Raw genomic sequence first — 24948 nt, forward strand, 5'->3', positions numbered from 1 at the left:
ATAAGATTTTATACGCAATCGAAGGAGAACAGAAGCGAAGAGTGGCGGGGGAGTAGCCAGCGAGAGTAAGCTTGTTATCGGGCCGGACCCCTTTTACACCCCTTAACACCCAGTTAAGTTGGCCTCCTACAGATATCCTATAAATTGTGCAGCTGCGCATTCCATGCGAGTAACGCTCAATGCAATGGACGGATGGATGGATGGTGGGTGTGGGTGTGGCGGAGATGGAAATGGAGACGGTGGTTGAGGTGCTGGTGGAGGTGGCACATTGTCCACTGAAGTGGAATGCATGTACTGGCAACTGAGAGCGGCGAGCAGCACCGCAGAGCCACCTAAAAAGCCACCTCTTGGTCAACTGCCAATATCATGTTACGTGGCTTTAAGCAAAGTTGCTGCTAAATCTGAAATCCAAACCGAACAGAACCGAACCATTATCTAATCTCTTTCCCTTCTCCTGATTTTTCCTCTGTTTTCCCTGGGCTATCCCAGCTATTTCCTTGTCAGATGCATAACATTTTCCTCTTTAGACGGCTGTAGCGACCTGGGAATAATAAGCAAATGATTTGTCATGTTAGCTCCGTCTCCTCTTTTGCTGAATTCAATTTGCAATGACAAATGCTCCTCGGAAGTTGGCCATGGCCATGGCAAAATGCACTTGTTCGACCGGGGGAAACTAAATGCATTGGTAAATGGAGATTCAAATAGCTGGTTGGGATTCCAGAATTCATGTCATTTCTCTTGGCGTCCCTTCGTACCTTGTTTAGTACTCAATTACTGGGTTTATTTGTTTGAATCATTCAATTGGAACTTTGTGCTCAACGGAAGCATCGAACACTCCTCCTAAACACGCTCATGATTTATCAATTGAAAAAAGATTCACTGATGCTGACAACGCGTTAAAATCAAGTGGCTGCAATTAAATTAACTAATTAACGAACCAAAGAACTTGTAACCAATATTTTTCTTAACATAAATTAAAGAGAAAATGTTTTGCCTTTACAAACCAATTTTAATTCACTGCGAAAACTTTGCCTCTTTGTATCAACTCATTTTAACTACTTTCTTCCTGAATTTATGTTTCTTTTCGCCGTTTTGTGTACATTTGTCTTACGTGCTTTTATGCGCTTTTACTACTTAGTTAAACAATTTGGTTAAAAGTTGTAAAACACAACGGGTGTACACACACACAAACAGGAAACCACTCGGTGCTCCGGCGAGGATAAAACGTGCGTGCATTAGCAGTCAAATACTTGCCAACTTTCCGCTTCTGTTCCTGTTGCGCCAGCCTTCCTGCCGCTTTTCCTGCAACTCCTGCCATCCCCCGCACCTCCCGCAACAACTGCTGCAAATTAAACGTAACTGCGCCAAAGACACGTACGCCTTGCCGGCCAGGTGTGCTGGAGAAGGGGGCGTGGCAGCTTAATTGCGCCAAAAAGGCAGTTAATAATGGTAGCAAAACGCAAACAACGCACGAACAATGGATGGCAAATGAAATTGAATTTGGCTGGGATTATATTTCGGTTTCTTTCATTTCGGAAAGGAGCATAGCTCAGGCTGGCAAATAAATGTTTTTGGCAATGATTAAATGAAAAAATATTAAAACCATTTCGGTTTTGTTGTGCATGTTCTATGGCAATTTCAATAATCCGATTTCTAAAAATTTATTGCAGCTGGACCAGCAGATTTAGCAGCTAAAGCTAAAGCTTGAACATATTCTATTAAAATAAATTTAAGCCCGTTTGGCAACCGCTAATTAGAAGCGTTACAACTTGCTTGGCCGCCTGATTTGTTGGCCGTGTGAGTGAGAGAGCGAGGCGTGAGGAAGCGAGAGCTAATTAAGCGTGAATTTATGCAAACGCATGTTGTGCATACGCCTCGTTTGCCAAACTAGCAACTTACCCATACACACACACACACACACACACACACACACACCCACACACACTGCCAACCGCTCGCTCCGTATATTATTCATGCTGCCCAATTATGCACAGCCCACAAAAGTAGGCAACATATTTTTCGCTCCCTCCTTTCGCTCCTCCGCATTTTTAATTTAATGCCACCCCCAACAGCACAATACCCCACTTCTTGCCGCCAGGAGGCTGACCAACTGTTTTTGCCATTAAGCTTTATTTATGAGCCTGCTGCCGGCCATCTCTCCCAGCAAATAAATATGTGTGTTTTTCGCGAGCGGACAGCAAAAAATTTGATAAAAATTAGCCTCAACGCCTAATTGCGCACATAATTGCAGTGGAGCGTGTGCATTGTTTATGGCTAATGGCAAATAAGCAATTGAATGATTTGTTGGCTTATAATACGAAATAAAGCTGGTGAAATTAAATTGAGAGTGGAGCATGCAAATATAACGAGTCCCTAGAGCACACGTATGTTTATCTCCTCATTTTTTTTTTTTTTTGTTTGAGGCAGCCACTTGCGCAAATCAAATAAGCACGCATTTCACTTGTGGCACGTAAAGGGAATTTGAGTGAAGGTACGTGAGCATAGCCAGGAAATTAAGTAAATGAGGTGGGCGAAAAAAGAGCACATACTATATGGGCAGAGTGGAAAATGATACACAGGAATGATGGACAGGAAATTCGGTAGGAAATCGCTCCGCCCATTTGATTTGCTCGCCGCCTCCAGAAACCTTGACCCATTAACCAAAGTTTGGACGAAAACTTTTCTTCGACAGCTGGCCACCTTGCAATAAAGGAAATAAGAAAATTGCACCATAAAATAATGAATATTCCGGGCTCAAAAGTTCGATTAAGGTTACAGCGGGTAACCTCGAAAGCACTAAAAACTAAGGCTAAATGCATTTGTACAACATTGTTGGGTAATAAAGTCAACTTAATTACAACAAAGTGGTAAGCCGCTGGTGGAGGCGCTTAGGTAACGAGCAACTTTCGTACTTTGCTTTTGTTTTCTTAATGAGTTGCGGCATTGGAACAGCAACAACATTAGCAACAAGCTGCCAACAACAATTTCATAAACTTGGCCAAAAAGCATTTGAGCCCAAGACAGGACAAAGTCAGGCGAACCGAAGTGGAGGACTATTAAGAGTGTACTGCATATGTTGCACATAGTTAGTGCGTTAACGTTGTTACACAGAGAAAAATTAGATTTATGGTTTATAAAAGCAACAGTTCCAATACTTTTTATTTAAAGTTCTGACTTTTAGAATCCTTTAATATGTTTCTTTATGAATATTATATCAATGAACATTTCTTTCAGTGCACAGCTACAGTACAGGAATCCAGGGGCAAGATGAAAGGCAGCAACAGCAGCAGCTTCAATGGCAACAATGGCAGAACAAATGGCGCCTCGGATAACGGAAACGGAAGTTGCTTACAGGCGTAGTAAGATTCCAAGAGCGACAGAGAGGGCAAGAGGAAGTGCCGCACAATAGAGGGAGATAGGATGATGCGAGTGTGTCTTAATGGCGCTGGCTTTAAGATGTGATGCATACTTTATTCCGTCTTTCATCTTTCCCAGCATTTTTGCATAGAAGCTATCTCTGCGAATGGGCCAAAAAAGAAAATGGCAGGCGGAAAGCATTGAAAATGCAAATGATGCTTATTGGAATTTCGCTCTTCCGGTCACGAATCGGAATAGGTTCGATAACGTTAAGGTTACGCCATCTATAAATCATCATAAACCCAGCGCTATCGGGTTAGCATTGTTAGCCAAAAGTGCGACCAACAGTTGTATCCACAAAAATATACCCGAAATTATTTATATTTGGCATTGGGAAAACCATCGTTTTATATTTTTAAGCCCAATCAACTGTAAGCCATATTTTAATGATATTTCCACGTGCGACTGCTTTTGTTTATTTGCCTCAGTGCCACAGCGCACACTTATAAATATACCGAAATGAAAAAACGTTTACGAAATGCATTTATTTTTATCATTGCAATGTTCCGTTGACGTTGCCAGACCGCATAAAAAATTCCATTCGCGTGTGTTTATTTGTGGATATTTCTGTGCGCCTGCATTTAATTAAGTTTTGTCGGTTTTTAAGTGTGTCTGTCTCCTCTGTGCGCGATTACGCCGATAAGTTTCATTTTATAAAAAAATTGTGTTTATGCCATAAATATTTTTTTCTGGCCCGCTCGTGTTTTGCATAAAATATTTATGGCATTATATTGAGCGTTAGCGATTTTTTAAATGCGAGGTTTGAGCTGTCTGTGAAGTCTGCGATTTATCGCCTGATAAACTGTTTTCACGTTTATGCACAAAAGAATTTTAAATATGTGCAGCAGAAAATGTTTCTGGCGAAGTGATTATGAAATATTAGATGGCAATAAATTTTAATAGTCTTTTGAAGAGACTAAAGTTAATTAAATAATATGATTTAATGTAGTTAAACTTTCTGAGTCCATTGCACTGATAAAAAACTCATAAGAAGTCAAACACTTAGTTTTCCCTAGAGTTCCAAAAAGTGCTTTATTGGTTCTAGTAATTTGTCTTAAAATATCAATATGTTGCTTTTGTGTGTCAAATTCCTTAAAATACGATTAACATTGCTTGATATTTGATTAAATAGTTGATTAAATAAGGGGATTAAATATGATTTGAATAATATGGGAAGGAATTTAATCCAATTCCGACTATAGCTTCATCTTCAGCTCCTCCAACATGCGATAGACCTTGACGAACTTCTTCTCCACCAACTCAGTGAATGTCTTGATCTCATTTCGCACCACCGAGAGTTCCATGGCAGCATCCGAGCCACCAGACTCACACTTCTTGGACTGCTTGTCGCTCTCATACCAACAGGCAATGCCATCCACATAATCGTCCACCAATTCGGGTGCTGTTATATCCTCCATGAAGGAAATGTCCTTGCGTTTCACAAACGAACTCATTAGAAGTTGCAGGAAATCGCAGTTCCAGTTGTTCTGCTGAAAGTAGAAATACTGCAGCGCCTTCAAACTGTCGAAGATTGTGATCTTCAACGAGTATATGGAGTTTCCTGATATATCCAGCATTTGCAGATGGCTCTGTTTCTTGAACAATCCCTCTGGCAGCTCGTGGGCACCGGTGGCGGAAAGATTCAACCGCAACAGCGATGTGAATCTACGCAACGGATTACCCTGTAGGTTTCCAAATGGATTGTGCGACAAATCCAGACTGCTCACATTGGCGGCCAGTGGAATGTGTGGCATTTCCCTCAGCGAGTTGTTGTGCAAATCAAGTTCATGGATTACTCCATAAACGGTCAACCTCCTCAAATCGCAACTATGAGCTATAGCCACATCCAGCACGGTAAAGTTGAGTGTTAACTCCTGGAAGATATTTCCAGAAATATCCAACTGTGTGAATACCGGCTGCAGCTTCAACAGTTCCGATTCGAAGGCGGTGAATCGGTTTCTGGCCAGATTTAGTTTGGTAAGGTTCAAATTCCGATCGAAGACGCCTCTTGGTAGGGCATCCAATCGATTGCCAGCCAGATTTAGGTCCATTAGTTTCCTCATGCCGCTAAAAACTCCAAGAGAAATTTGCTCCAGTTGATTTTCCGCCAGCGAAAGTTCCTTCACTTCTTTCAAGGCATGGAAACTATGATTTCCCAGCTGTTTCAACTGATTTCCTTGCAGATGCAATGTGGCCAAATTGTCTGCGCCCAAGAATATATTCTTAGGTATATCCTTCAAGCGATTGTGTCCCAAGAACAAGCTCATCAGATTGCTGGCACCTTCGAACTGCGGTTTCTCGAACGTTTCCAACGAACAGTTTTCCATGCGCAGAACCTGCAGATCCGGAAAGGTGTCGAACAACAAATGCGGTATCTTGGAAATGGTCGAGTTCAGAAAGGTGAGCATGGTGGTGCCCCCAATAGGGGCCTGCGATAGGATCACGTAATCACTGCGACCTATCACGACATTCGTGCAAATTCCCGCACTGCAATGATCCTGCAGCCAAAGACGACGCAACTGACCGCTCCCGGAGGAGGGCGTGGCCAGGTGGTAGCTGGGCGGTAAGATCAGCACCACCTGCAGCGAGAGCAACCACCAGAGTACCGCCATAGTATACGGATTACGCGAAACCGATTTCTCAGGACCCCCGAGTGGCGATCCTTTCGCTCGGGAGCCGCCAACGAAGCGCTTGCCACGGCGCAACTGGCTCAACTACTTTGACCATTCGATCCAACTATCCGCAGATCTAAAATCTGAAATCCGAATTCAGATGTTCCAAGCGACCCCAAATGCGGATGCGGGTGCTTCAATTCAATCCGATCTGCGCAGCCAGCTAAGCAGAAACATAGCAACGCCGAAGGGGTCGCATGGCAGTTGTTTTTGATTTAATTCAATTAAACCCCTGCCAGGTTTCTATTCCAAAAATGTTTCATGCTGAACTTTCAATTTCGTTCTCGGGCGACATTCCATTTCATTACATATATATATATATATATATATATCTATATATACACATTACTCGTACGCTTTTCTGCACTCTTGTTTTATTGCATTCCATTATTTGGGTTTTAAAGCAGGTCTCTGTATCTGGGCTACCCACATCTGACTGATGAAAATGAATGTTTTTTAAAGTAGGAAATGGAAAACAAACAAAAACGAGTGGGAATGCATCAAGGGTTGAATAATTATCTTGAATTCCACAACTATTGGTTAAAAGTTCTAGTATTATGTGTCTTCTAAGAGTTCTTCTCTCTGTCTAATATATTTCATAAAATAAAAACTGGTCAACTTATAAGCATATATTTCTTTCTTTATAAAAAGTTACCCTAAAAACCAGCACGTTAAAGAGTAATTGTAATATATCAAAACCACAAAGAGTTCTGGTCTGCCCTTCTATTAGAGTTCGCTGTGCCAAACCGCACCCAATGACTCAATGGCGAAGATCCCCAGATTAAGCGAACCAGTTTAGCACGTTGACCCAGTTAAAATGGGCAGTTAAAATTGATTACCACCGAGATGCCGACAAGTTGACTGAACTTGCCCATTACCGAGAATCTTTCTGCAGATCTTATCTTAGTCAAAGACTCGGGTATAAAAGAGGCAGCGAAAATCGAAGAATCAACAGTTCATCAAAATGAATCGCAGAGTGCAAATATTGGGTAAGAAAAGAAGAACTCCTCAAATTTTTTCCAGACTAAGAAAATCCTATGCTTATCCTTTACTTTTTAGTGATCTTGGGCCTGGTTTTTGGCAGTCAAGCGCGTATTCCCAACCTGCGGCGAGTATTTGGATCGGGCCGTAGTAGCTTGGATATAGATGTCGAGGAACCGAGTGGTCCACAAATTCTCATTTATTCCCCCGGCGATGCCATGGCACGATCCGATGACCAGGAGTCCACCTTCCATGAACCACAAATCAGGGAGGAAGTGGCGGACACCGAACCGGATAAGGACAGTCGCAAAGTTCCAGATTACCTCTACTCGAATGCCATTCCCATGGTTAATGATCAGAATGTGAAGTATGTGGTTCCACAAGTGGCCGCCTTTCCCGTGGCCTATGGCCCTCAATTAATATCAAACAAGAATGCCATTAGCCCGAATCAAGGAAATGGCCTTTCATATGTCGTGGTGCCCCGCGTCCAATTGGGTTTCAATGTTCAAGGACAATCGGGTTTCAATTGGCCTAGTCTGAATCTGCTGCCATCGAATCTGGCCGGCGAATCCACCGCTACTGAGAAGGAAGAGCCTCATCCACCCACTGCATACATTCCGATTCCTGTGCCCGGTCCTCCTGGCCCGCCGGGCCCACCCGGTCCACCAGGGCAGCGGGGACCTGCAGGACCACCAGGTCCACGGGGTCCCCGAGGTCCTGCCGGTGAGTCTGGCGTTATTTCAGCTCAGAAACCTCAGAGCATTTGGTACACCCAAGCGGGTAGCAGCAATAATAACTTTAATAGCAAGCCCCAGTACAACCAGCCATTTTCCGGTGGTTATCAAAGCTAAAGATAAACAGAAATATAAATAAATGATACTCTATTTTGAAAAATACAAACGTTTTTTAATTAGAGGCAATTTCCCTTTAAAGGATTTATATTTTAGGCGATATAAGCAATAGTAAGAGTTCCACAGGATGTAGTCTGCGATTATGTGTATCTATGATGGTGCGTGTGGTCTAATCGCATGTATGCCATTCGGTTTTACTTTATGCTCCATTACGGCATCCTCTTATCTCTGATTACAGTGTGTAGTATCCATGTGGCCGGTACACTTGTACTCCGGAGAGCACGTCGCTGGCATTATCTGCAGTATATGATATATATGATATCTACGTATCTATTGTAACGAGTGTGTCAAACGCTGGTGTTGCGGTCAGACCATAAAAGGTCTGGCGGAATGCTCGTGTTTGGTGTCAGTTTATGGCACGCCAGCACACATGCAGACGTAAGCACGACGATGATTGTGTGTAATTTACATGGATTTTAATATCACTTGGCACCGAAACCTAGGGGTGGAATATGGAGCGTTTTTTATACGCTCACCCCGCTCGTTTTCTGTTATTTGTATTTCGCTTTTTTTTGTGGCCCCATCGACGTGTCGCCACCTGAAGCGATTGCCATCTCTGTTGCTCATTTGGCAAATTATGCCAGGAACACCACCCAACAACCCACACTGACATTTAGTTTTTATTGCTCTCTAGTTGTCCTATCCCAAAAACCAACACATTTGCTTCAATTGATACGCCGCACGCATTTGTTTCAATTAAATGAAAATGTTTTATACGTTTAGTGTTTGTCTCACTAACAACAGCTGCAGTTTACTGAGGGCCACAAAATGATGGATGCCTTCGCAGAAAGCTTCATTTTCGTTCCCTGAAAAATTCTCATAACGTTTGACAAACTTTCTTATCTGTAAATTTCAAAGAAAACCCCAGACAAAGCTAATGTCAAGACGGCATGACAAACAAGATTGTGGCGGTTGAGAAGGGAAAAAGAAAATTGCCAACACATGTTTGGGTGGAAATATTGCACTTAACTGAGTGGAAGCTGAATAAAATTTGAATTAAAATGTTTGTTTGCTACTTGGGAGCCTGACAACACCTGACTGATTAGGATGCCTTCCCGAAGTCATATTTTCCTCCCCATTGCGCATACATCAAAAGACACCAAGCTGATTAAGTTAAAATGTTAATAAATATGATTATCCTGCTGCGGTCGTTATAACCGTTGCTTGGCTTTTTGCCATTAAAATGATTATGGCAGTAAATAATAAAGTGTTGTGGGGGCCATTGCGTGTCCCAGTGGCAGAAGAAATGTGGCCAAATGTATAAGACTTTAATGCGGACCATAAATCGGAATACACGTGGTTTATATGTAACATTATAACCGGACATTTTTGAATTAAAAAGTTAAATTACTTAATTACAAAAAAAAGATCGGATTCCCCTATCAAAGCCAATTATATTTATACTCTTATTAAAAATGGTTGACTTTAAAAAATAATTTCTGTTTTTTAGCAAGTAAAAGTCAGCAAGTGAAAGCAATTAGTGCATTTTTTTGCAGCCAATTGTTATTGTCCAATCAGCATACACAACACTCATAAAATCATCGTGTTTCAATATTCGTCTTTCGTAAAAACTAATATAAACTTGACGCGATCAAAAAGCAGTCAATAAAATTCCATAGTAGGAGAAGGGCGTGGGAAAAATCTAAAATAAGCAAGTATTTCAATCATCCAACATCATCAAATCAGCGCGCCAACAACGCAAGTTTATTAAAAAATTGCTGCAAAATATTTGCTATGAATTCATAGATATTTTTAGCGAAACTAAATAGCCAAGGGAAATGCGTGGAAATGCCGGCAACAAAAGTTGGCTGTAATTTGCAGGCCAAGTCAGCGAAATGAACGCTGGCCGGAAGTGCGCCGTTTTGCGTGCAAACTGACAATTTAAACAAAACAGCAGGAGGACGACAGTGAACAGAGAGCATAGTACAGAACAGAAACGAACAGGACAGAGGGCTCCTGCTGAAAGTAGATTTTAAAAAAGTACTTGGCCAGAGATAATAGGATAAGGCAGGACTCTCTGGGCGGGACAGGATGAGCGGCTGCAGCGGAAGCTCCGCCATTTTCATGCCAGCTTGGCACTTGCATATTTCATGAGCCAGAAATTTATGAAGAAGCGAACAGAACAGCGCATTCGATCGAGCTTACGCCGGCAACTTTCAACTTTCGGGCCAACACTTAGTGCGCCGAATTCCCTCTAATAATTCGCACACTCGACTATTATTTATTCATTCGCTTTGCATTTGCATCTGTAATGCGGCTCGAACAGATTAATATTTTATGGCAACCGCAGCGCGGAGACACAGGTCACAACTCGAGCGGCTTAAGTGCTAATGAAACTGGCTCGTAAAATATTCATGTGCCAACAAAATGTCCTTTTTGAACTTTACGTCCGTGTTCATTAGTCAGCATTGCATTCAAATTGCTACAGTCCGACAGTTTTTTACTTACACCTTTTTTTTTGGCAATTCCCTTTCATGTTTCACTGGTTGCTTACCTGAAAAATAAGAGAGAAAACACAATTAGATAAGGTTGTACTATCGCCTTGGATCAACTAAAAGTTCCAACAGATTTATCTGAGGGTTAAACTGTGAGGGAAAACGGCTTTCCCCGGCCATTTCATTTAGATGCAATTATACCACACTCTAATGACTTTTAATTAGCGCAGAGATTTGTAAGCACACACACACATACACACATACATACTGGACTTGGCCTTATCTGTGGCCATGTCCTGTTTGCTATTCCCCCGACTCAGAGCCAGGTACAAAGCCAGGTGTGGTTTTGTCTCGGCACGATTCTATTTTTTTCTCTTTAGTCCTTCCATTCCATTGCACAATGACCATAAAAATGGCCCAAAGCGGCAGGGCATTTTAACCGGACTGCCTTGGCAAAGGCCAAATCCTTAATTACCATTCCACACACTCATGTACATGTACAGTGCAGGTCAAGATAGTGGGGTGATGTGCAATACTAGCAATTATAGCCATTCAAACTATCTAAACTTAAGAAAATTAAAGTCATGATATAATGTCTTAAGAGCTAGTTAATTGCTTAATTAAAAAAACCTATTCTGATGACCACATCTGTGCGTAGTTAAATCAGTTTAGCCTGGCTTTCCTGTTCTCTCGCCGTCGCTTCATTGTTGTTGTCATTATTATTCATAACTTGGCAGACAATCGCTTTTATTTATGCTCCCATTTGCACAATGGCCAGGACCCACCCTTTCACTCCCCTTTCGCCCCAATCTCACCCCCACACAGCGCTCTAATAGGTGTTAATGTGTTTTATTGTTCTTGGGCAGCCAGGTGGCACACAACCTGCCGAGTCTGTGGAAACAAATGAACTTGACACCGCTGTGCAATGAGACAGAAATCTTAATGGAATTACAGATCTCGAACTTGCTGTAATCGAGTTGGGCCAGCACGAAAAGAGAAGAAAGGGCAGGGTAATTTTCTCTTATTTTGCTCCTTTGGCTAATTTTCTGTGCTTTTTCGTCGCCTTTGGGCCACAATTTGCTGTGGTGTAGACAGAAATGATTCTGACAAGTGTCAATCTGATGTCGCACACACTAATGCTAAGCAAGTGCTAGTGTCTGTCTCTCTCTATATCTGCATTTCTGCCTCATTCACTCAACGTATCCCTTTCCCTCTCTGGCCAACAGCCTCTTCACATGTGTTAGTGGCAAAAATGCTTTCATTACGCTTCAAGTGGAATGCCGAGTGGGCCACTTGACGTTGAACGCGACTTTGAAGCCGCTGCCGATGGTGAAGCTATACCAAAAGCTATGGCCAGAGCTAAGGCTCAAGCCCATGCTGATGTGGCCATGAACGAGGGCTGCATCGGTCGACGGAAGTGGAGGCGGTGAAATGGTGGGGATTCATGGAGGGGATTGAATGTGCGGTGGCTGCCTAAAAGTATGCAACACATTTGCCCGGCAGTATTTTCCAGCTACAGTAGAACCTTTGTAAGTTGAACTGAAGTAGCATGATAAACCACCAATTTGGTAATCTTTTTAGGAGCTTATATTAGAAGCATATATGAAATGTTTTTTTTTTTGTAAATATATATATTATATAGTATTTCATTTTTTTTAAGCATGTGCATCCTGTACTTCTAGTACCAAAATGACTAAGCAACTGAAATGTGGCTGAAAAGCAGGCTAAGGTCAGCATGCAAGTTCAATATACAGGCGACAGCCCACATACACACAATCAACACACACACACACACACACACATACATGATGTCCCAGCACAAACACATACACTTACATAATTGCAGCGTTGATTGCCATTCGTTATATGCGTCTTTTTTCAATGTCAGTTGGCAGGCAGAACAAAATGCTTTTGTATCGTGTAAAACTTTTTGAATGCATGCCAAATCACAACGAGGACACAGTTCGTTGGTCGACAGAGGGGAGGGGAATGGCTTGGTAATTTTTTGGATGGCACAAAGGAATAATCGTTGCCAGTTTTATAGCCAGTGTGTCAACTTGCAAGTGGCGTCGTCAAGTTAATTAAAAATGCGAACGGAAGCCATCAATTCCGGATCAATGACAACGAAACGTAAATTCAAAGTTTTCATATTTAATTTTGGGTCCTGTCAGTGCCAACAAAAAAAAAGGGAAATACAGACAAGCAAGATTTACTGCAAGCCAAAAATATAGTGACATGGCCTTGTGCTAGTTTGTATTGCAGTTTTACAATAGACTTCCATAAGAATCCATCTAAATCATGAAACCATTTAGCTGGGATCAATGTTAAATGGCACTTGAATGTGTCGGTGGCAATTAAAATGCCAATCTATTCCCACAGACACAATCGTGATATATGAATGTGGCACTAATAACTCAAATTGTCATTTGGGATGCGGGCCAAGTGGAGAGGAGGGGGGGAAGTGAATAGGATAGGTGGGTCAGGTCAAGAAGGCGATCAATAATTTATTGCGACATGGGAAGGGGGTAAGCATTAATTAAACACACAGAGGAAAACGTAATTCATCTGTGCTTTCTAATGGCATTTTCCGCTTTATTAACTACCGCTTTAATCTTAGAAAAGAAAAAAACACGTAGTTAATTTCCACGCGACCACTAGGCGTATTAGTGATTTCACATAAAGTATACGCATAGTGTGGCGATAGGACAAACGTATATTGTTCTATGCAAATCCCGATGGGCTTAAAACATGATAAAACAAATTAAAACAAAAGCTTTCCAGATATTTGAGCAATATTTTCTAATTGGCCCCGAACTGACATCGGTCAAATATCAAATTTCCATATTGGCCTAATCAAGCGGAAAGTGTTGATTTGATTCCAATCCACCATCACCCCATGACCTGCAATTGTTAACGATTTATTTGACCAAGCTCTCTGTGTGGGATGAGGGCTAAAAATTCAATATACCGACCGGGAAAATTTCAATATTTATGCTGCGGAAATATTTACCGTGATTTTCCCCAACTTTTCCACCCACGCCACTTGGCTACACTCTCCCTTTTGCACTTGCAATACAATCGTTACACTTGATTGAGCAATGTATAAATTTACGAGTCTCGTTTTATTTTCGCATTTTTCATTGCCCGTTTTCGAGGGCAATTAAAAGGACCCTAAAATCAAGTCAACTTTGACTTTTGGCCAACGTCGATTGTCCCCTGTGACTGTTACTTCCCCCAGGACTTTTAATTAAAATCACAGCGGCCATTTGCAAGGAGTCACAGTTTGGTTTTTTATTCTTCTTTTCAATTTTTTTTTGTATTGCTTAGGGTCCCGCTTGGCCATTAGCAATTTTCCACTCGACTGAGGCCCAAACGCCAATGGCCGTACAGCAAAAGGGAGGAGATCATCGCCAAAAGCCAGGGCGTGTCCAGACGGCGAAAAAAAGAAAAAAAAGAAAAGAGATCCACAACCGGACAAAGGGAAAACGCGACTCTCTAATGATTTTTCAGCCTGCATATAAACGACAATGGATGGCAGATACTGAAGATGCCAAAAAGAATGGCACACCCCATGCTGAAAGCATTTTCGGAGTTAGAGGAGTGGCAAAGCCGAGGCTAAAAACGCCCGTTTACTTTGGCCTGTCTCCGCTCCGAAGGATGCCTATTTACAAATATTTTTATTTTCACATTTTCAACCAGCTTTTCCTCAGGAGCTGCGAGAACAAAAACCGTCGACAGCCCAAAAAGATAAGCTAAGCAAACACGACGCGATTGGGCGTTAACAACAACAGCAGCGGTCGAGGTTGGGAAAACTTTTACGCAAGGTTTTCCAACGTCTTCGTCTCGTTATTCATGTTTTGCTAGCGATTTCTTGTTAATACCAACATAGAATGGGAAAAACGCAAAGGACGACCCAAAATATGCATTAAAATATGCGAGAATCATTTGCAATGGATGGAGGATGAAGTGCGAAAGAGTAAACTTTCCTTTTGAGGCGGGTCAGTTCAGCTCAGTCAAGTGAAGTGCTCCCTTCAAACTTGATGATGGAGCAGATGATTGAACTTTTGATGGAGAGAATATCTATAATATTTATGCAGTCCGTGCATAGCCAAAGGATAAGGAATATTTTGATGGAAAGCCCCATACTTGAGAGAGCTGATAAGTGTCAAAAAAAAAATAGATGCAAAATTGGCAAATTCGTTGAAAAATGTTATCTATGGCGCACGATAAAAACGCTATCTGTTTATTTTTTGTGACGGGCTAGGTAAGAACATACTTTTCAATTAGTTAAAAGTGAAAAATTATCTCCATTTTAAGATCTGTTTTCTGAAAAGCTCCCACGCGTCTGTCCCATAAATTTACCTAATTAATTTAACTACCTGTCGTTAAGCATAAACATCAGCTTCATCACCATTACGCACAAAGTTGCTCATCGGCCAACCACTGAACATTGTGGCAGGTCAGGTGGTTGTTAAATTTTATTCCTACTGCTACAGGATTGGGAAATTACGGATTGGTCATCAAAAGGAGCATGGCCAACTTGATTGAGGTCCTTAAAGTCGTCACTTTTGTTGGTGTCTGTCTGCTAGACAAGTGAAGCACTGAACTGCCAATGAAAAGAAGAGTGTCGAAGAAGAAAAAGAACCAACAATGGCAGGAGCTAAATTCCTTGGCCCAATTTTCAGGCCAATTGAATCGGCCCCGATGCAAATTTTCGGCGTAAAAGTTTGCAACGAATTGCGAAATATTTATTAGCTTCATTTGAACTTATTCTGCAGTATTGGCAAATGCACAAAAAGTTTTCACACACACACGCTCATTCCACACTATTTCAATCATTGATTCATTTGCGGCACAAAAGTAGTAAACTTAATTTTACTCGACGCATGGGGGAAAAAAAAGCGAGAAGTGGAATAAAATATGCTGCCCCAAAAGTTGTCTGTTCAATTGCGTTGCAGAAACTTTGCGAGGATGTACGAGCAATAGAGGCAGTTACTTCGATTGGCAGTCGGTTGGCTCACTCATTTCACACTCAATCGCATTTCGGTTTTACATATTCAATTAGGAACAGCACTGCGTTTCGATATCCCTGCCGCTGTCTGCTGCAGGCAAATTGTACCAAAAAGTTTCCCCAAGTTCCAAGGATCAATGGCGAAAAAGCAGAAAATTATGTAAACTTCTGGTATTTCCCATGTCATGTGATTAAAGTTGTACAAGTTCTCAAAAACAAGCTGAAGGCATATCCCCCGTCCCCGTTTTTTTTTTTTGCTATTTGCATAGGGATCCAAGTTCTGTGACAATTGTGAAATCCTGCCAAGGGACACAGGGCGCAATCCTAGATACGAGTGCTGGCGTGTTGCTTTGTTACTAAACAAAAGTTAAGTCATAAATATTTTCCGAGTTTTTGACTTAAAATTTATCAACGATATCCGCCTTGCAGCCACGCGAAATCCGAACAAAGGACACGCCAGCACACAGACATAAGTACAAATGTGTACACAGACAACACACAGTCACAGGAACACCTACAATATTTAACTTTGGTTGGCAAACTTTGCGACATGCTAAAGTGCAAAAATATATTTCAAAAATTTGTCAGCTGGGGTTAAGGTTGATCCAGTGCTGCTCAAACTACTTAACCCTGTATGGTTTAAATTGTAAAATGTTGGTCATAGTATAAGAATTTCCTCTAGGCTATTAAGTTTAGATGAAATGAGTTGTTAGCTTCTTGTTTCAATTTTGGAGAAAATAAAAGCAAAGGTTGTTAAATTGTACACATTTCTAAGAACTAATTAATAAAATGTGCCCTTTTTGTTGGGGCTGCATCTTAAAAAGAGCTTAGACCCGAATGTGTCACCTTTGTGCCTGACAACTTGTCAAATTGTTAACCAATTAAGCCTTATTGAAAAGTTTACTTTTCCATGATGACGTTTCCCTTGAGACAAAAAAGAATATAATGATAAAAAGGACAATCTCCTGTTTGGCTTAAGGTTGCGAAGGTACGCCCCTGGCAGCTTCTTTGAACCCGGATTCTGATGCCCGGCGGACCCTTATTAAAAAGCCGTTGACCTTTATCTTGAATGGCCCACAGTGGAGTATTAAGGGTAATATGGCTTCCAGGTGGAAAACGAATGTCCTCAAAGGACGACAGACTGGCAGTGATTTTAATTACGCGAATGCAATAAGCGTGCGATGCAATCGTGTGCCAGGGGCAGCCACAAAATCAATCAATCGGACGGTCGATCAATAATTCAATTGACCCGGCTGGCTCAAGAAAGGGGCAAATTAATTAAAAAAAAGCAAAAATCAGTCCAAAAAGGCAAATAATTTCGGCTGAAGCTTTTGGCGGCTCTTGCTTTCCTATTAAATTGATGAGTGGCCAAGGCCGAGGGATAACATTTATCAGCGCCAGTCCAGAAAGACAGACAATAGGAGCTTAAGAAGGACCAAGGATTCCAAAGGACTGCAGCAGACGGACAAAGAGTGAGTGTTATGTAAATGACGCTATAGAAAAGAAGAACAATGGCGGGAGAAATGGAGAAAAAAGGGCGGGACCGGAAGACTAAAGTCAGATAAGCAAAGACAAACAGCTGGAAAAGGAAGTTAAAGGACCAACATGCAGGACTCGTTCTTATCAGGGTTCATTTTATATAAATTCCACGAATTTCCTAAATGTTTGGGTAAAGGTTTTTGAAGCGGTCCCTCATCAAAAATGCAATTCAATCCCAGAAAGTGTGAAACCTAATTCAAATATATCAAAGCGGTAAAATGAGACTGCAGCTTTTTATGCAAATTTTTTAATTTGTACTTTCCCGTATTTATCTACATGAAATTCCGTGCTGCTTAGCGAACAGAAGAACGAAATTAGAAGTGCACTTAATGAGCATTCCTTTGCAATTTCCTACCATTCTTGTCTCCGAATATCTCCGACCAACTCTCGTTGTCCAGAAAACTTTATTTCTCTATTTTATCATCATAATTTCGGTGCCAAAAAGTTTTCTGCGCTGAAAACTTGATGGGCGAAAGCCAAGGAACTGGCTGAAACAAGAGAGGTATATGAATGTATATATATATATATAGAGCATCGTTTTCATTAAAACTTCTGACACACCGAATTTGTTGATGTGCCCCGCATTCGGTAGCTCCTCCTTCAGGAAAACAAACATCACGACCCTGGAAGCTGCAATTTGAAATCGCATCGCAACAGCCAGAATTGTTACAGCAAATGGCAAAAAGTCTCGCGTCCCACTACTTCATCTTTATGGTTTTATTAATTGTTTTTGCTCTAGGTTGCTGCTGCTGCTGCTGCTACTACTGCTGTTTGGCACTTGTAACTTGTTTGTGCTGCGAATTTAGTTTTTAGTTTATAACGCTAGCTGGCACGCCCCCACAAAAAATTACAACACGAGAAACAGAAAGCAAAAGCAGCAAGCAACACGAACAAGTGCGAAATGTTTGGCAACACTCTCGACGAGTTATGTTTCAAATGTTTGGAGGCGGACCGAAAGTTCGTGGGGTTGAAAGTTCGTGTTGGATGAACCAAAGCGTAACAAGGTTCAGGTTGAAGGGTTACCAAGGCATTTCATTTCAATTGTATAGGTGGGAAGTGCGACCAACAATTTCACTTGGCGCGTTATGCGTTTGATATATGAACCAATTCAGGGTCTCAAAAATGCCAATACAGAATGATGTAATGGGAATCAGCTCAAGATTGTTTGTTCACAAAGTGCAGTTGCCCAGCAACATAAGATTATTGTTATAATACAGTTGGAAGTTTCTCTACTACGCCCAATAGAAGCCGTTTTAATTGATGTTGCCATTTCCCTCCCAAGAGCAGATCCTTTGCCAAACTACTTATTCATTTTTCATTTCCCAGCAATCAAGTTGGCAATTAATAAAGGTAAGTAAGGCAGAATGTCTAGAATTCATTTCCACTTCCGCTTGGCGCTCATCTCATTACAGTTTTACAGCCGTTTCGGGCGTCATCTAATTATGCAAAACGGCACATTTCATTTGCAGAGACTCGGCGGTGTCTGTTCGCATTCAGGTTGGCCTTAAGTTGGATTCATTTTAACAATGCCATTTAAAATTAATTTTCAATTAACTTTCGCGGAGCCCCCAGTCCAGCTGGCCGGCCATCTGCCGCATTTCGCCGGAACGGAGACTTTCGGGATCGTCCGTTTCAGCTAGTTGGGAGTGCTAACAAAAGTTTTGTGTGCCCGCCTTCATAAATTGAATTTTCCGCTTTTTGTTTCTGCCAATTAAGGCGATGGTCGAAAGAGTACGGGCGCCATTGTGAGTGATACTAATTTCCACCGACCCGATGGCGGATGCTACTTAAGTCGCCATCCGCCCAATCCCCGATTTCTCCCGGTCTTTCGTTCGATCTGCCAAAGGGAGTCGTACAATGGAAATCGCCACAGTTGAGCTTTTCGTGGCACGGACTCTTTTTACGTCGGCCACCTGCGTGTCGGTCTCTGTTCCTCAATTGAAAACACAAAAGCCGGGATCCATTTGGGGCTCAAACAGCGGGAGCAGGACTTAACCCTTGGCAGCCGCAAAAATAACTGTTTGGCATGCATTTTACTTTCAAATGCCCCAACCGATGGTAGATGTTCCCGATGCTTGTGCTATACACTTATAAAAAAGAGAGCGATGAATACAATTAATTCAGAAAAAACCACATGGCTCACCTCTCCGACTTAAAAAAAAAGAATCCAATCAAATATGAACGCCAACATTTAGAACGAATGTTTGGGAATTACTCATTAACCAAATCTTTGGTTAATATTTCCATTGTGTCATAATGAATTATAAGACTCCCTAAATAAGAAGAATGATTTTTGCCTGTGCAGTTTACAGCAAGCAACTGTAAATCCATACTTAGAGGCACTTATACTCCCGCACCAACATCTATCCACCAACTGCCTTGTTTTATCGCAAACGATGCCATTACAAGGCGATTTGAGCTCCATTTGTGCTGGCCATTCCCATTGCCAGGATTACTTGACAGTCACTTAGCGGGATCGCGTCTGTGCCGGCAAGTAGTGGAGTGTGGAAATCGGAGAAGCCGGAGGTGTGTGTATCAAAGTAGCAGTTGAAAGTACATGGTCGAAATGCTTTCAGATTAAACTTGTCCGGTGGCAACACCTGTGCCCGCATTTCAAACCCACATTTCCCCCCATACCATCACCACCCCATCCTCGATGTTTTCCCAGTGACTGACGGGGAAGCAAGCTAAGCTGGAAAGCACGGGTGCACAGAATGCAAAAGGGAGAAAGCACAGATTTCAGCAGTAGAAACTTTGTCCAGCAGTGCTGCACCATATCAACTGATATGCCAAGTGCTTCTTTCCATAACGAAAAACTTCTCTCTGGCGGCACAAACTTTTAATAGTCTCACATTTGAGCGTTCTAATCATATGCTAAACTGGCTAACGAGTCTCACTGGGTATTGCTTTAGGTGTTTGGCCAGAACTCCTTTGACAAATGAAGCGGCTGATTAAAATGAGACCTGGTTTGGATTATCTTATTTATTCTCTATTGTGTACAAAGTAACACCATTGAGAGTTATATGCGATTTAAATGATTCTTACCTTGCCCAAATTGACGAATCCGTGATCCTTGGCAACCGCATCGGCCATGCCATTATCGCCGTTCGGTATGTGCACCGCCCAGGTGTGGGTATAGTGTCCGACGATGTGGTTGTTATTGCTACCGGAACTGCTCGACTGGCCGAATTTGCCATTGTTTGGCGTTAGCTTGGCCCTGCCCCCCGTCTCATAATCGAGAACGTAGGGCGGCAGCACTGGCGACTGACCATTTGGATCCACTTTGAGTGGCGACGAAGGTGGCGGCGGCGGTGGTGAAGCAACTGTGGGCGGGGATGAGGGCGCAGATGATGGAGCTGCCGGCGATGAGCCGCCTACCGATGATGCCGCCGTTGCCACACTTCCGGCCACGAAACCGACATTAATATTACATAAAAAAACTACGGCACTAAATTGCAGAGCTAACAGCAACACCGCTTTCGTTTTCGCCAGGGGTCTACTTCTGTTGCTCTTGCTTTTGCTGCTGCTCTTGCCACTAAGTTTCTGTTTGTGTTGCGTTAAAAAACTAGTTTTGAATAAATTGCAATCGAAATTGAAATTTCCTATATCACATTCAATGATTGTTTGTTGTTCATCTTCTAGTGCTGTTGCCGCAGAGGATCTTTGCTGACAACTTCTGGCAGCATGTGACCCTAATTGTCGAGCATTTAATTTGTTGCATTTGCTTCTGTGCTTGTGAGTGCTACTGCTGTTGCTATCGCTTCTACTGCTGCTGCTGCTGTTGGTGGTGTTGCTAGTTGGCTGCCTGCTCCATCGCACGACGTCGTTTTTCATTGTGGGTTAGGATTTTTCCAATAGTTTTTGTGCGCGTTGCTCGGGATACTGGCTGTGAGGGGCTCAACGTGCGGCTAAGATGCTGCAATTAAAAATATCAATATAACAAGGTTTCTAAGTTAATTATTTTTAGTTAATTTTGTTGAATCACAACTTATGAAAAGGTTTTTAATCAAACTTATAACAAGGAAAGGCTACCATAACGGGTTGTGGCTAGGTTTCGAATTAAGACAATTTCGAAAAGTCCCGAATTGTAGTTTTACGCCCAAGAAAACAACATTTAAATAATTTTTTCAATTGCCTTTTATAAGCCTTTGCATAATTATATAATTAATATTTATAATTAATTAAGGTTTCGATCCATAATTTCGTGTTACATTTTCAAAATGATGTTGGTCTCAACAGCGGAGTTTCTACTTAAGACTGAACACAGCTGGTATTTTCGGGGAGATCGCAGATTCCCTTCAGTCCGTTGAAGTACCTATCACCACAGCTGACCTTGAGGGCGCGCTGGCGACGACAGATATAGTAGTCGTTGCACCGTTCGGGAGATGCCATCAGGAATCCGTCAGGTTTGCCCAAGCACGAAACCTTAAGCTGAGCCTCCGAACTAGAGGACGACAGACCGGCCCATTCGGCTACTTCCCAGAGCAGGCGGTTGACGGGGTTTCGGCGGACGGGATTACGCTTCGATTGGGTGGCAGCCACGGCCTTTGATGCAGTGGGGCAAACAGTTGTTGTCACGTCAGGACAAGCGGTGGTTGTCGGAGCGGTTTCTGGGCATGTAGTGGTCGAGATCGTTTTTGGGGTACATGTTGTTGTGGTGGTACAAGTTGTTGTGCTCGTAGTTGTTGGCGTACAGGTTGTGGTTGTCGTAGTTGTTGTGGTACAAGTTGTTGTCGTTGTAGTGGTTGTAGTCGTTGTGGTTGTCGTAGTTGTTGGGCTACAAGTTGTTGTAGTGGTTGTGGTTGTTGTAGTTGTTGTGGTACAAGTTGTTGTCGTTGTAGTGGTTGTAGTCGTTGTGGTTGTCGTAGTTGTTGGGGTACAAGTTGTTGTAGTGGTTGTGGTTGTTGTAGTTGTTGTGGTACAAGTTGTTGTCGTTGTAGTGGTTGTAGTCGTTGTGGTTGTCGTAGTTGTTGGGGTACAAGTTGTTGTAGTGGTTGTGGTTGTTGTAGTTGTGGTTGTTGGTGTACAAGTTGTTGTAGTAGTAGTGGTTGTAGTCGTTGTGGTTGTCGTAGTTGTTGGGCTACAAGTTGTTGTAGTTGTAGTCGTTGTGGTTGTAGTCGTTGTGGTTGTAGTCGTTGTAGTTGTCGTAGTTGTTGGGCTACAAGTTGTTGTAGTTGTAGTCGTTGTGGTTGTAGTCGTAGTGGTTGGGGTACAAGTAGTTGTAGTGGTTGTTGTAGTTGTTGTTGTGGTAGTCGTGGTTGTTGGGGTACAAGTTGTTGTCGTTGTAGTGGTTGTAGTCGTTGTTGTGGTCGTAGTCGTGGTGGTGGTTGTGGTAGTCGTGGTTGTTGGGGTACAAGTTGTTGTTGTTGTAGTGGTTGTAGTCGTTGTGGTGGTTGTAGTCGTGGTGGTGGTTGTGGTAGTCGTGGTTGTCGTAGTTGTTGGGGTACAAGTTGTTGTAGTTGTAGTGGTAGTAGTCGTTGTGGTGGTTGTAGTAGTGGTGGTGGTTGTGGTAGTCGTGGTTGTCGTAGTAGTTGGGGTACAAGTAGTTGTAGTTGTGGTGGCTGTAGTCGTTGTGGTTGTAGTCGTTGTGGTTGTAGTCGTTGTGGTTGTAGTCGTAGTGGTTGGGGTACAAGTAGTTGTAGTGGTTGTTGTAGTTGTGGTTGTGGTAGTCGTGGTTGTTGTCGTTGTAGTGGTTGTAGTCGTTGTGGTTGTCGTAGTTGTTGGGCTACAAGTTGTTGTAGTTGTAGTGGTTGTAGTCGTTGTGGTTGTAGTCGTTGTGGTTGTAGTCGTTGTGGTTGTAGTCGTAGTGGTTGGGGTACAAGTAGTTGTAGTGGTTGTGGTTGTTGTAGTTGTTGTTGTGGTAGTCGTGGTTGTTGGGGTACAAGTTGTTGTCGTTGTAGTAGTTGTAGTCGTTGTGGTGGTTGTAGTCGTGGTGGTTGTTGTGGTAGTCGTGGTTGTCGTAGTTGTTGGGGTACAAGTTGTTGTAGTTGTAGTGGTTTTAGTCGTTGTGGTGGTTGTAGTAGTGGTGGTGGTTGTGGTAGTCGTGGTTGTCGTAGTTGTTGGGGTACAAGTAGTTGTAGTTGTGGTGGTTGTAGTCGTTGTGGTTGTAGTCGTTGTGGTTGTAGTCGTTGTGGTTGTAGTCGTAGTGGTTGGGGTACAAGTAGTTGTAGTGGTTGTGGTTGTAGTCGTGGTGGTTGTGGTGGTTGTGGTGGTTGTGGTGGTTGTGGTGGTTGTGGTAGTCGTGGTTGTCGTAGTTGTTGGGGAACAAGTTGTTGTAGTTGTGGTGGTTGTGGTAGTCGTGGTTGTTGAAGTTGTTGGGGTACAAGTTGTTGTAGTTGTAGTGGTTGTAGTAGTGGTTGTGGTTGTAGTCGTGGTTGGCGTAGTTGTTGGAGTAGAAGTTGTTGTTGATGATGGTGTTGTCGTTGTAATTATTCCTGAGCAAGGAGTTTGCGTTGTGGTCTTAGTACAAGGCGGTGTGGTGGTAACGCAAGGTGGTGGGGTGGTTGTCGCTCCATTACATGGTTGGGCAGTGTCACGGACGGATTGCTGGGCCACGTGTTCAACGACAACACCCTCAACGCAACCAGGATTATAGGTTACACAGCTGCGGATCTTGAAGTCGTAGAATTTGGGACATGTGTATTCCTTGGCAACACCATTTTGGCACTCATAGAACCTGGAGCAACTGCCGGGTACCAGAGCACGAATGCCGTTGGCTTTGTTGCGACACAGAAGGTCAGAAACGCTGGCACCACTGGAGGTGCTTGCAAAAACTACAATAAGCAGCAGAGCAAAAGCTGTGGGAGCAAAAAAAGGCTGCTTTACTGAACCATTTGGATACTTCGTGGATCCGTTTACCGTATATATTCCTCATGTCTGTAGTTGGTTCAAGTTTACGTTCCTCAGACTGAGAAGGTACTGTGGCCATTTAGCGCTGATGGCCCCACTATTTATACTGCCAAAAAATTTCAATTCGCACAAATTCTCATTAACAAATTGGTTAATGAAATTTTCCGAAGACTGCATTATTAGCAAGATCTGTATCACATTCACTGTTATCACAATCAACACAAGCTTTTACCATCAAGGTTCTTCTCTATTTGCTTATTTCTCGTATTTTCCAGTCTTATTTATTTTTTGGTATATTTACAAATTTAAATATTATACCCAGTAAATTTTTAAGATACAATGTTTATCGTACAATTTTGTATAGTAATATTTTTAAACGAATACAAATTAAAACTAAAAATGGAAAGCCGAATTTGTTATCAAACATTCCGCCATCTTCTGAATTCCTGGAATATCAGAATCATCTGTCCGCTATCCAGTCCATCTTGAATAAACTTTCTGACAGGGACCAATTGGTAGTTCTAGGTGATTTTAATATACCTGGCACAATATGGTCCCCAGAAAAACAATCGAATATCCTTCTCCCTTTAGCACAACATGACTTTATTGACGGCTTGCTCGACTTATCACTGTCGCAAGTTAATTATATTCAAAATTCTCTTGGTCGACTTTTGGATCTATGTTTTGTAACAAGTCCTGAAAGTGTGTTTCTGTCCAGGGTAGTACCTCTTACTCAACCTGAAGATCAATATCATCCTACTTTCGAGGTGGAAATCGACTTAGGTACGGTATTAAAAGTAAATTCAGAGAAATCTACAAAGCGAATTCCCTGTTTTCGCAAGGCAAATTTTCGGAGGCTAAACAATTTTATAGCTGGCTTTAATTGGTCCGATCTTTACTCCTGCAACATAATGGCGGATGCGATTAATATGTTTTATACCGCAATTAAATCATTTTTTGACTCTTGTGTTCCGATGTACTATCCGTCAACCTCTAAACCTCCTTGGTTTTATAAAGAATTGACACACCTAAGAAATGTAAAGTCCAGACTCTATATGAAATTTAAAAATACCGGTTCTCAGTCCATCCTTTGTAAATATTTAAGCGCTCGGTTAAACTTTACCGTGCTTAAT

General features: G+C 42.2%; 4 protein-coding genes across 6 annotated transcripts in view; 1 reads left to right on the plus strand and 3 right to left on the minus strand.

Annotated features, from left to right (window-relative positions):
• The window catches only part of LOC117145707 (furin-like protease 1), a 129151-nt gene that overhangs the window by 29346 nt on the left and 74857 nt on the right, over positions 1-24948 (minus strand). For all 3 annotated transcript variants that reach the window (XM_033311453.1, XM_033311452.1, XM_033311451.1), the window contains one exon: positions 20012-20882. In XM_033311453.1, the coding sequence (XP_033167344.1) occupies positions 20012-20800 (789 nt within the window). In that variant the 5' untranslated portion in view covers positions 20801-20882. The remainder of the gene's footprint in view (positions 1-20011; positions 20883-24948) is intronic.
• Positions 4430-6139, minus strand: LOC117145711 (carboxypeptidase N subunit 2). Its single transcript, XM_033311457.1, has one exon. The coding sequence runs from the start codon at positions 6027-6029 to the stop codon at positions 4614-4616; it is 1416 nt and encodes a 471-aa protein (XP_033167348.1). The 5' UTR covers positions 6030-6139; the 3' UTR covers positions 4430-4613.
• LOC117145712 (collagen alpha-2(XI) chain) lies at positions 7054-7921 on the plus strand. Its single transcript, XM_033311458.1, has 2 exons — positions 7054-7078; positions 7149-7921. The coding sequence occupies exons 1-2, from the start codon at positions 7054-7056 to the stop codon at positions 7919-7921; spliced, it is 798 nt and encodes a 265-aa protein (XP_033167349.1).
• On the minus strand, positions 21086-23882 carry LOC117145709 (mucin-2). The gene is made up of 2 exons (XM_033311454.1): positions 23825-23882; positions 21086-23763 (listed from the first exon to the last, which is right to left on the minus strand). The coding sequence occupies exons 1-2, from the start codon at positions 23838-23840 to the stop codon at positions 21218-21220; spliced, it is 2562 nt and encodes an 853-aa protein (XP_033167345.1). The 5' UTR covers positions 23841-23882; the 3' UTR covers positions 21086-21217.

Source organism: Drosophila mauritiana, chromosome 3R (assembly GCF_004382145.1).
Source record: "Drosophila mauritiana strain mau12 chromosome 3R, ASM438214v1, whole genome shotgun sequence".
NCBI lineage: Eukaryota > Metazoa > Arthropoda > Insecta > Diptera > Drosophilidae > Drosophila > Drosophila mauritiana.

Coding starts and splice junctions, on each gene's coding strand:
- LOC117145711 (XM_033311457.1), bottom strand. CDS start 6,029: ATGGCGGTACTCTGGTGGTTGCTCTCGCTGCAGGTGGTGCTGATCTTA.
- LOC117145712 (XM_033311458.1), top strand. CDS start 7,054: ATGAATCGCAGAGTGCAAATATTGG. Junction 7,079..7,148: donor TCGCAGAGTGCAAATATTGG/GTAAGAAAAGAA, acceptor TTTACTTTTTAG/TGATCTTGGGCCTGGTTTTT.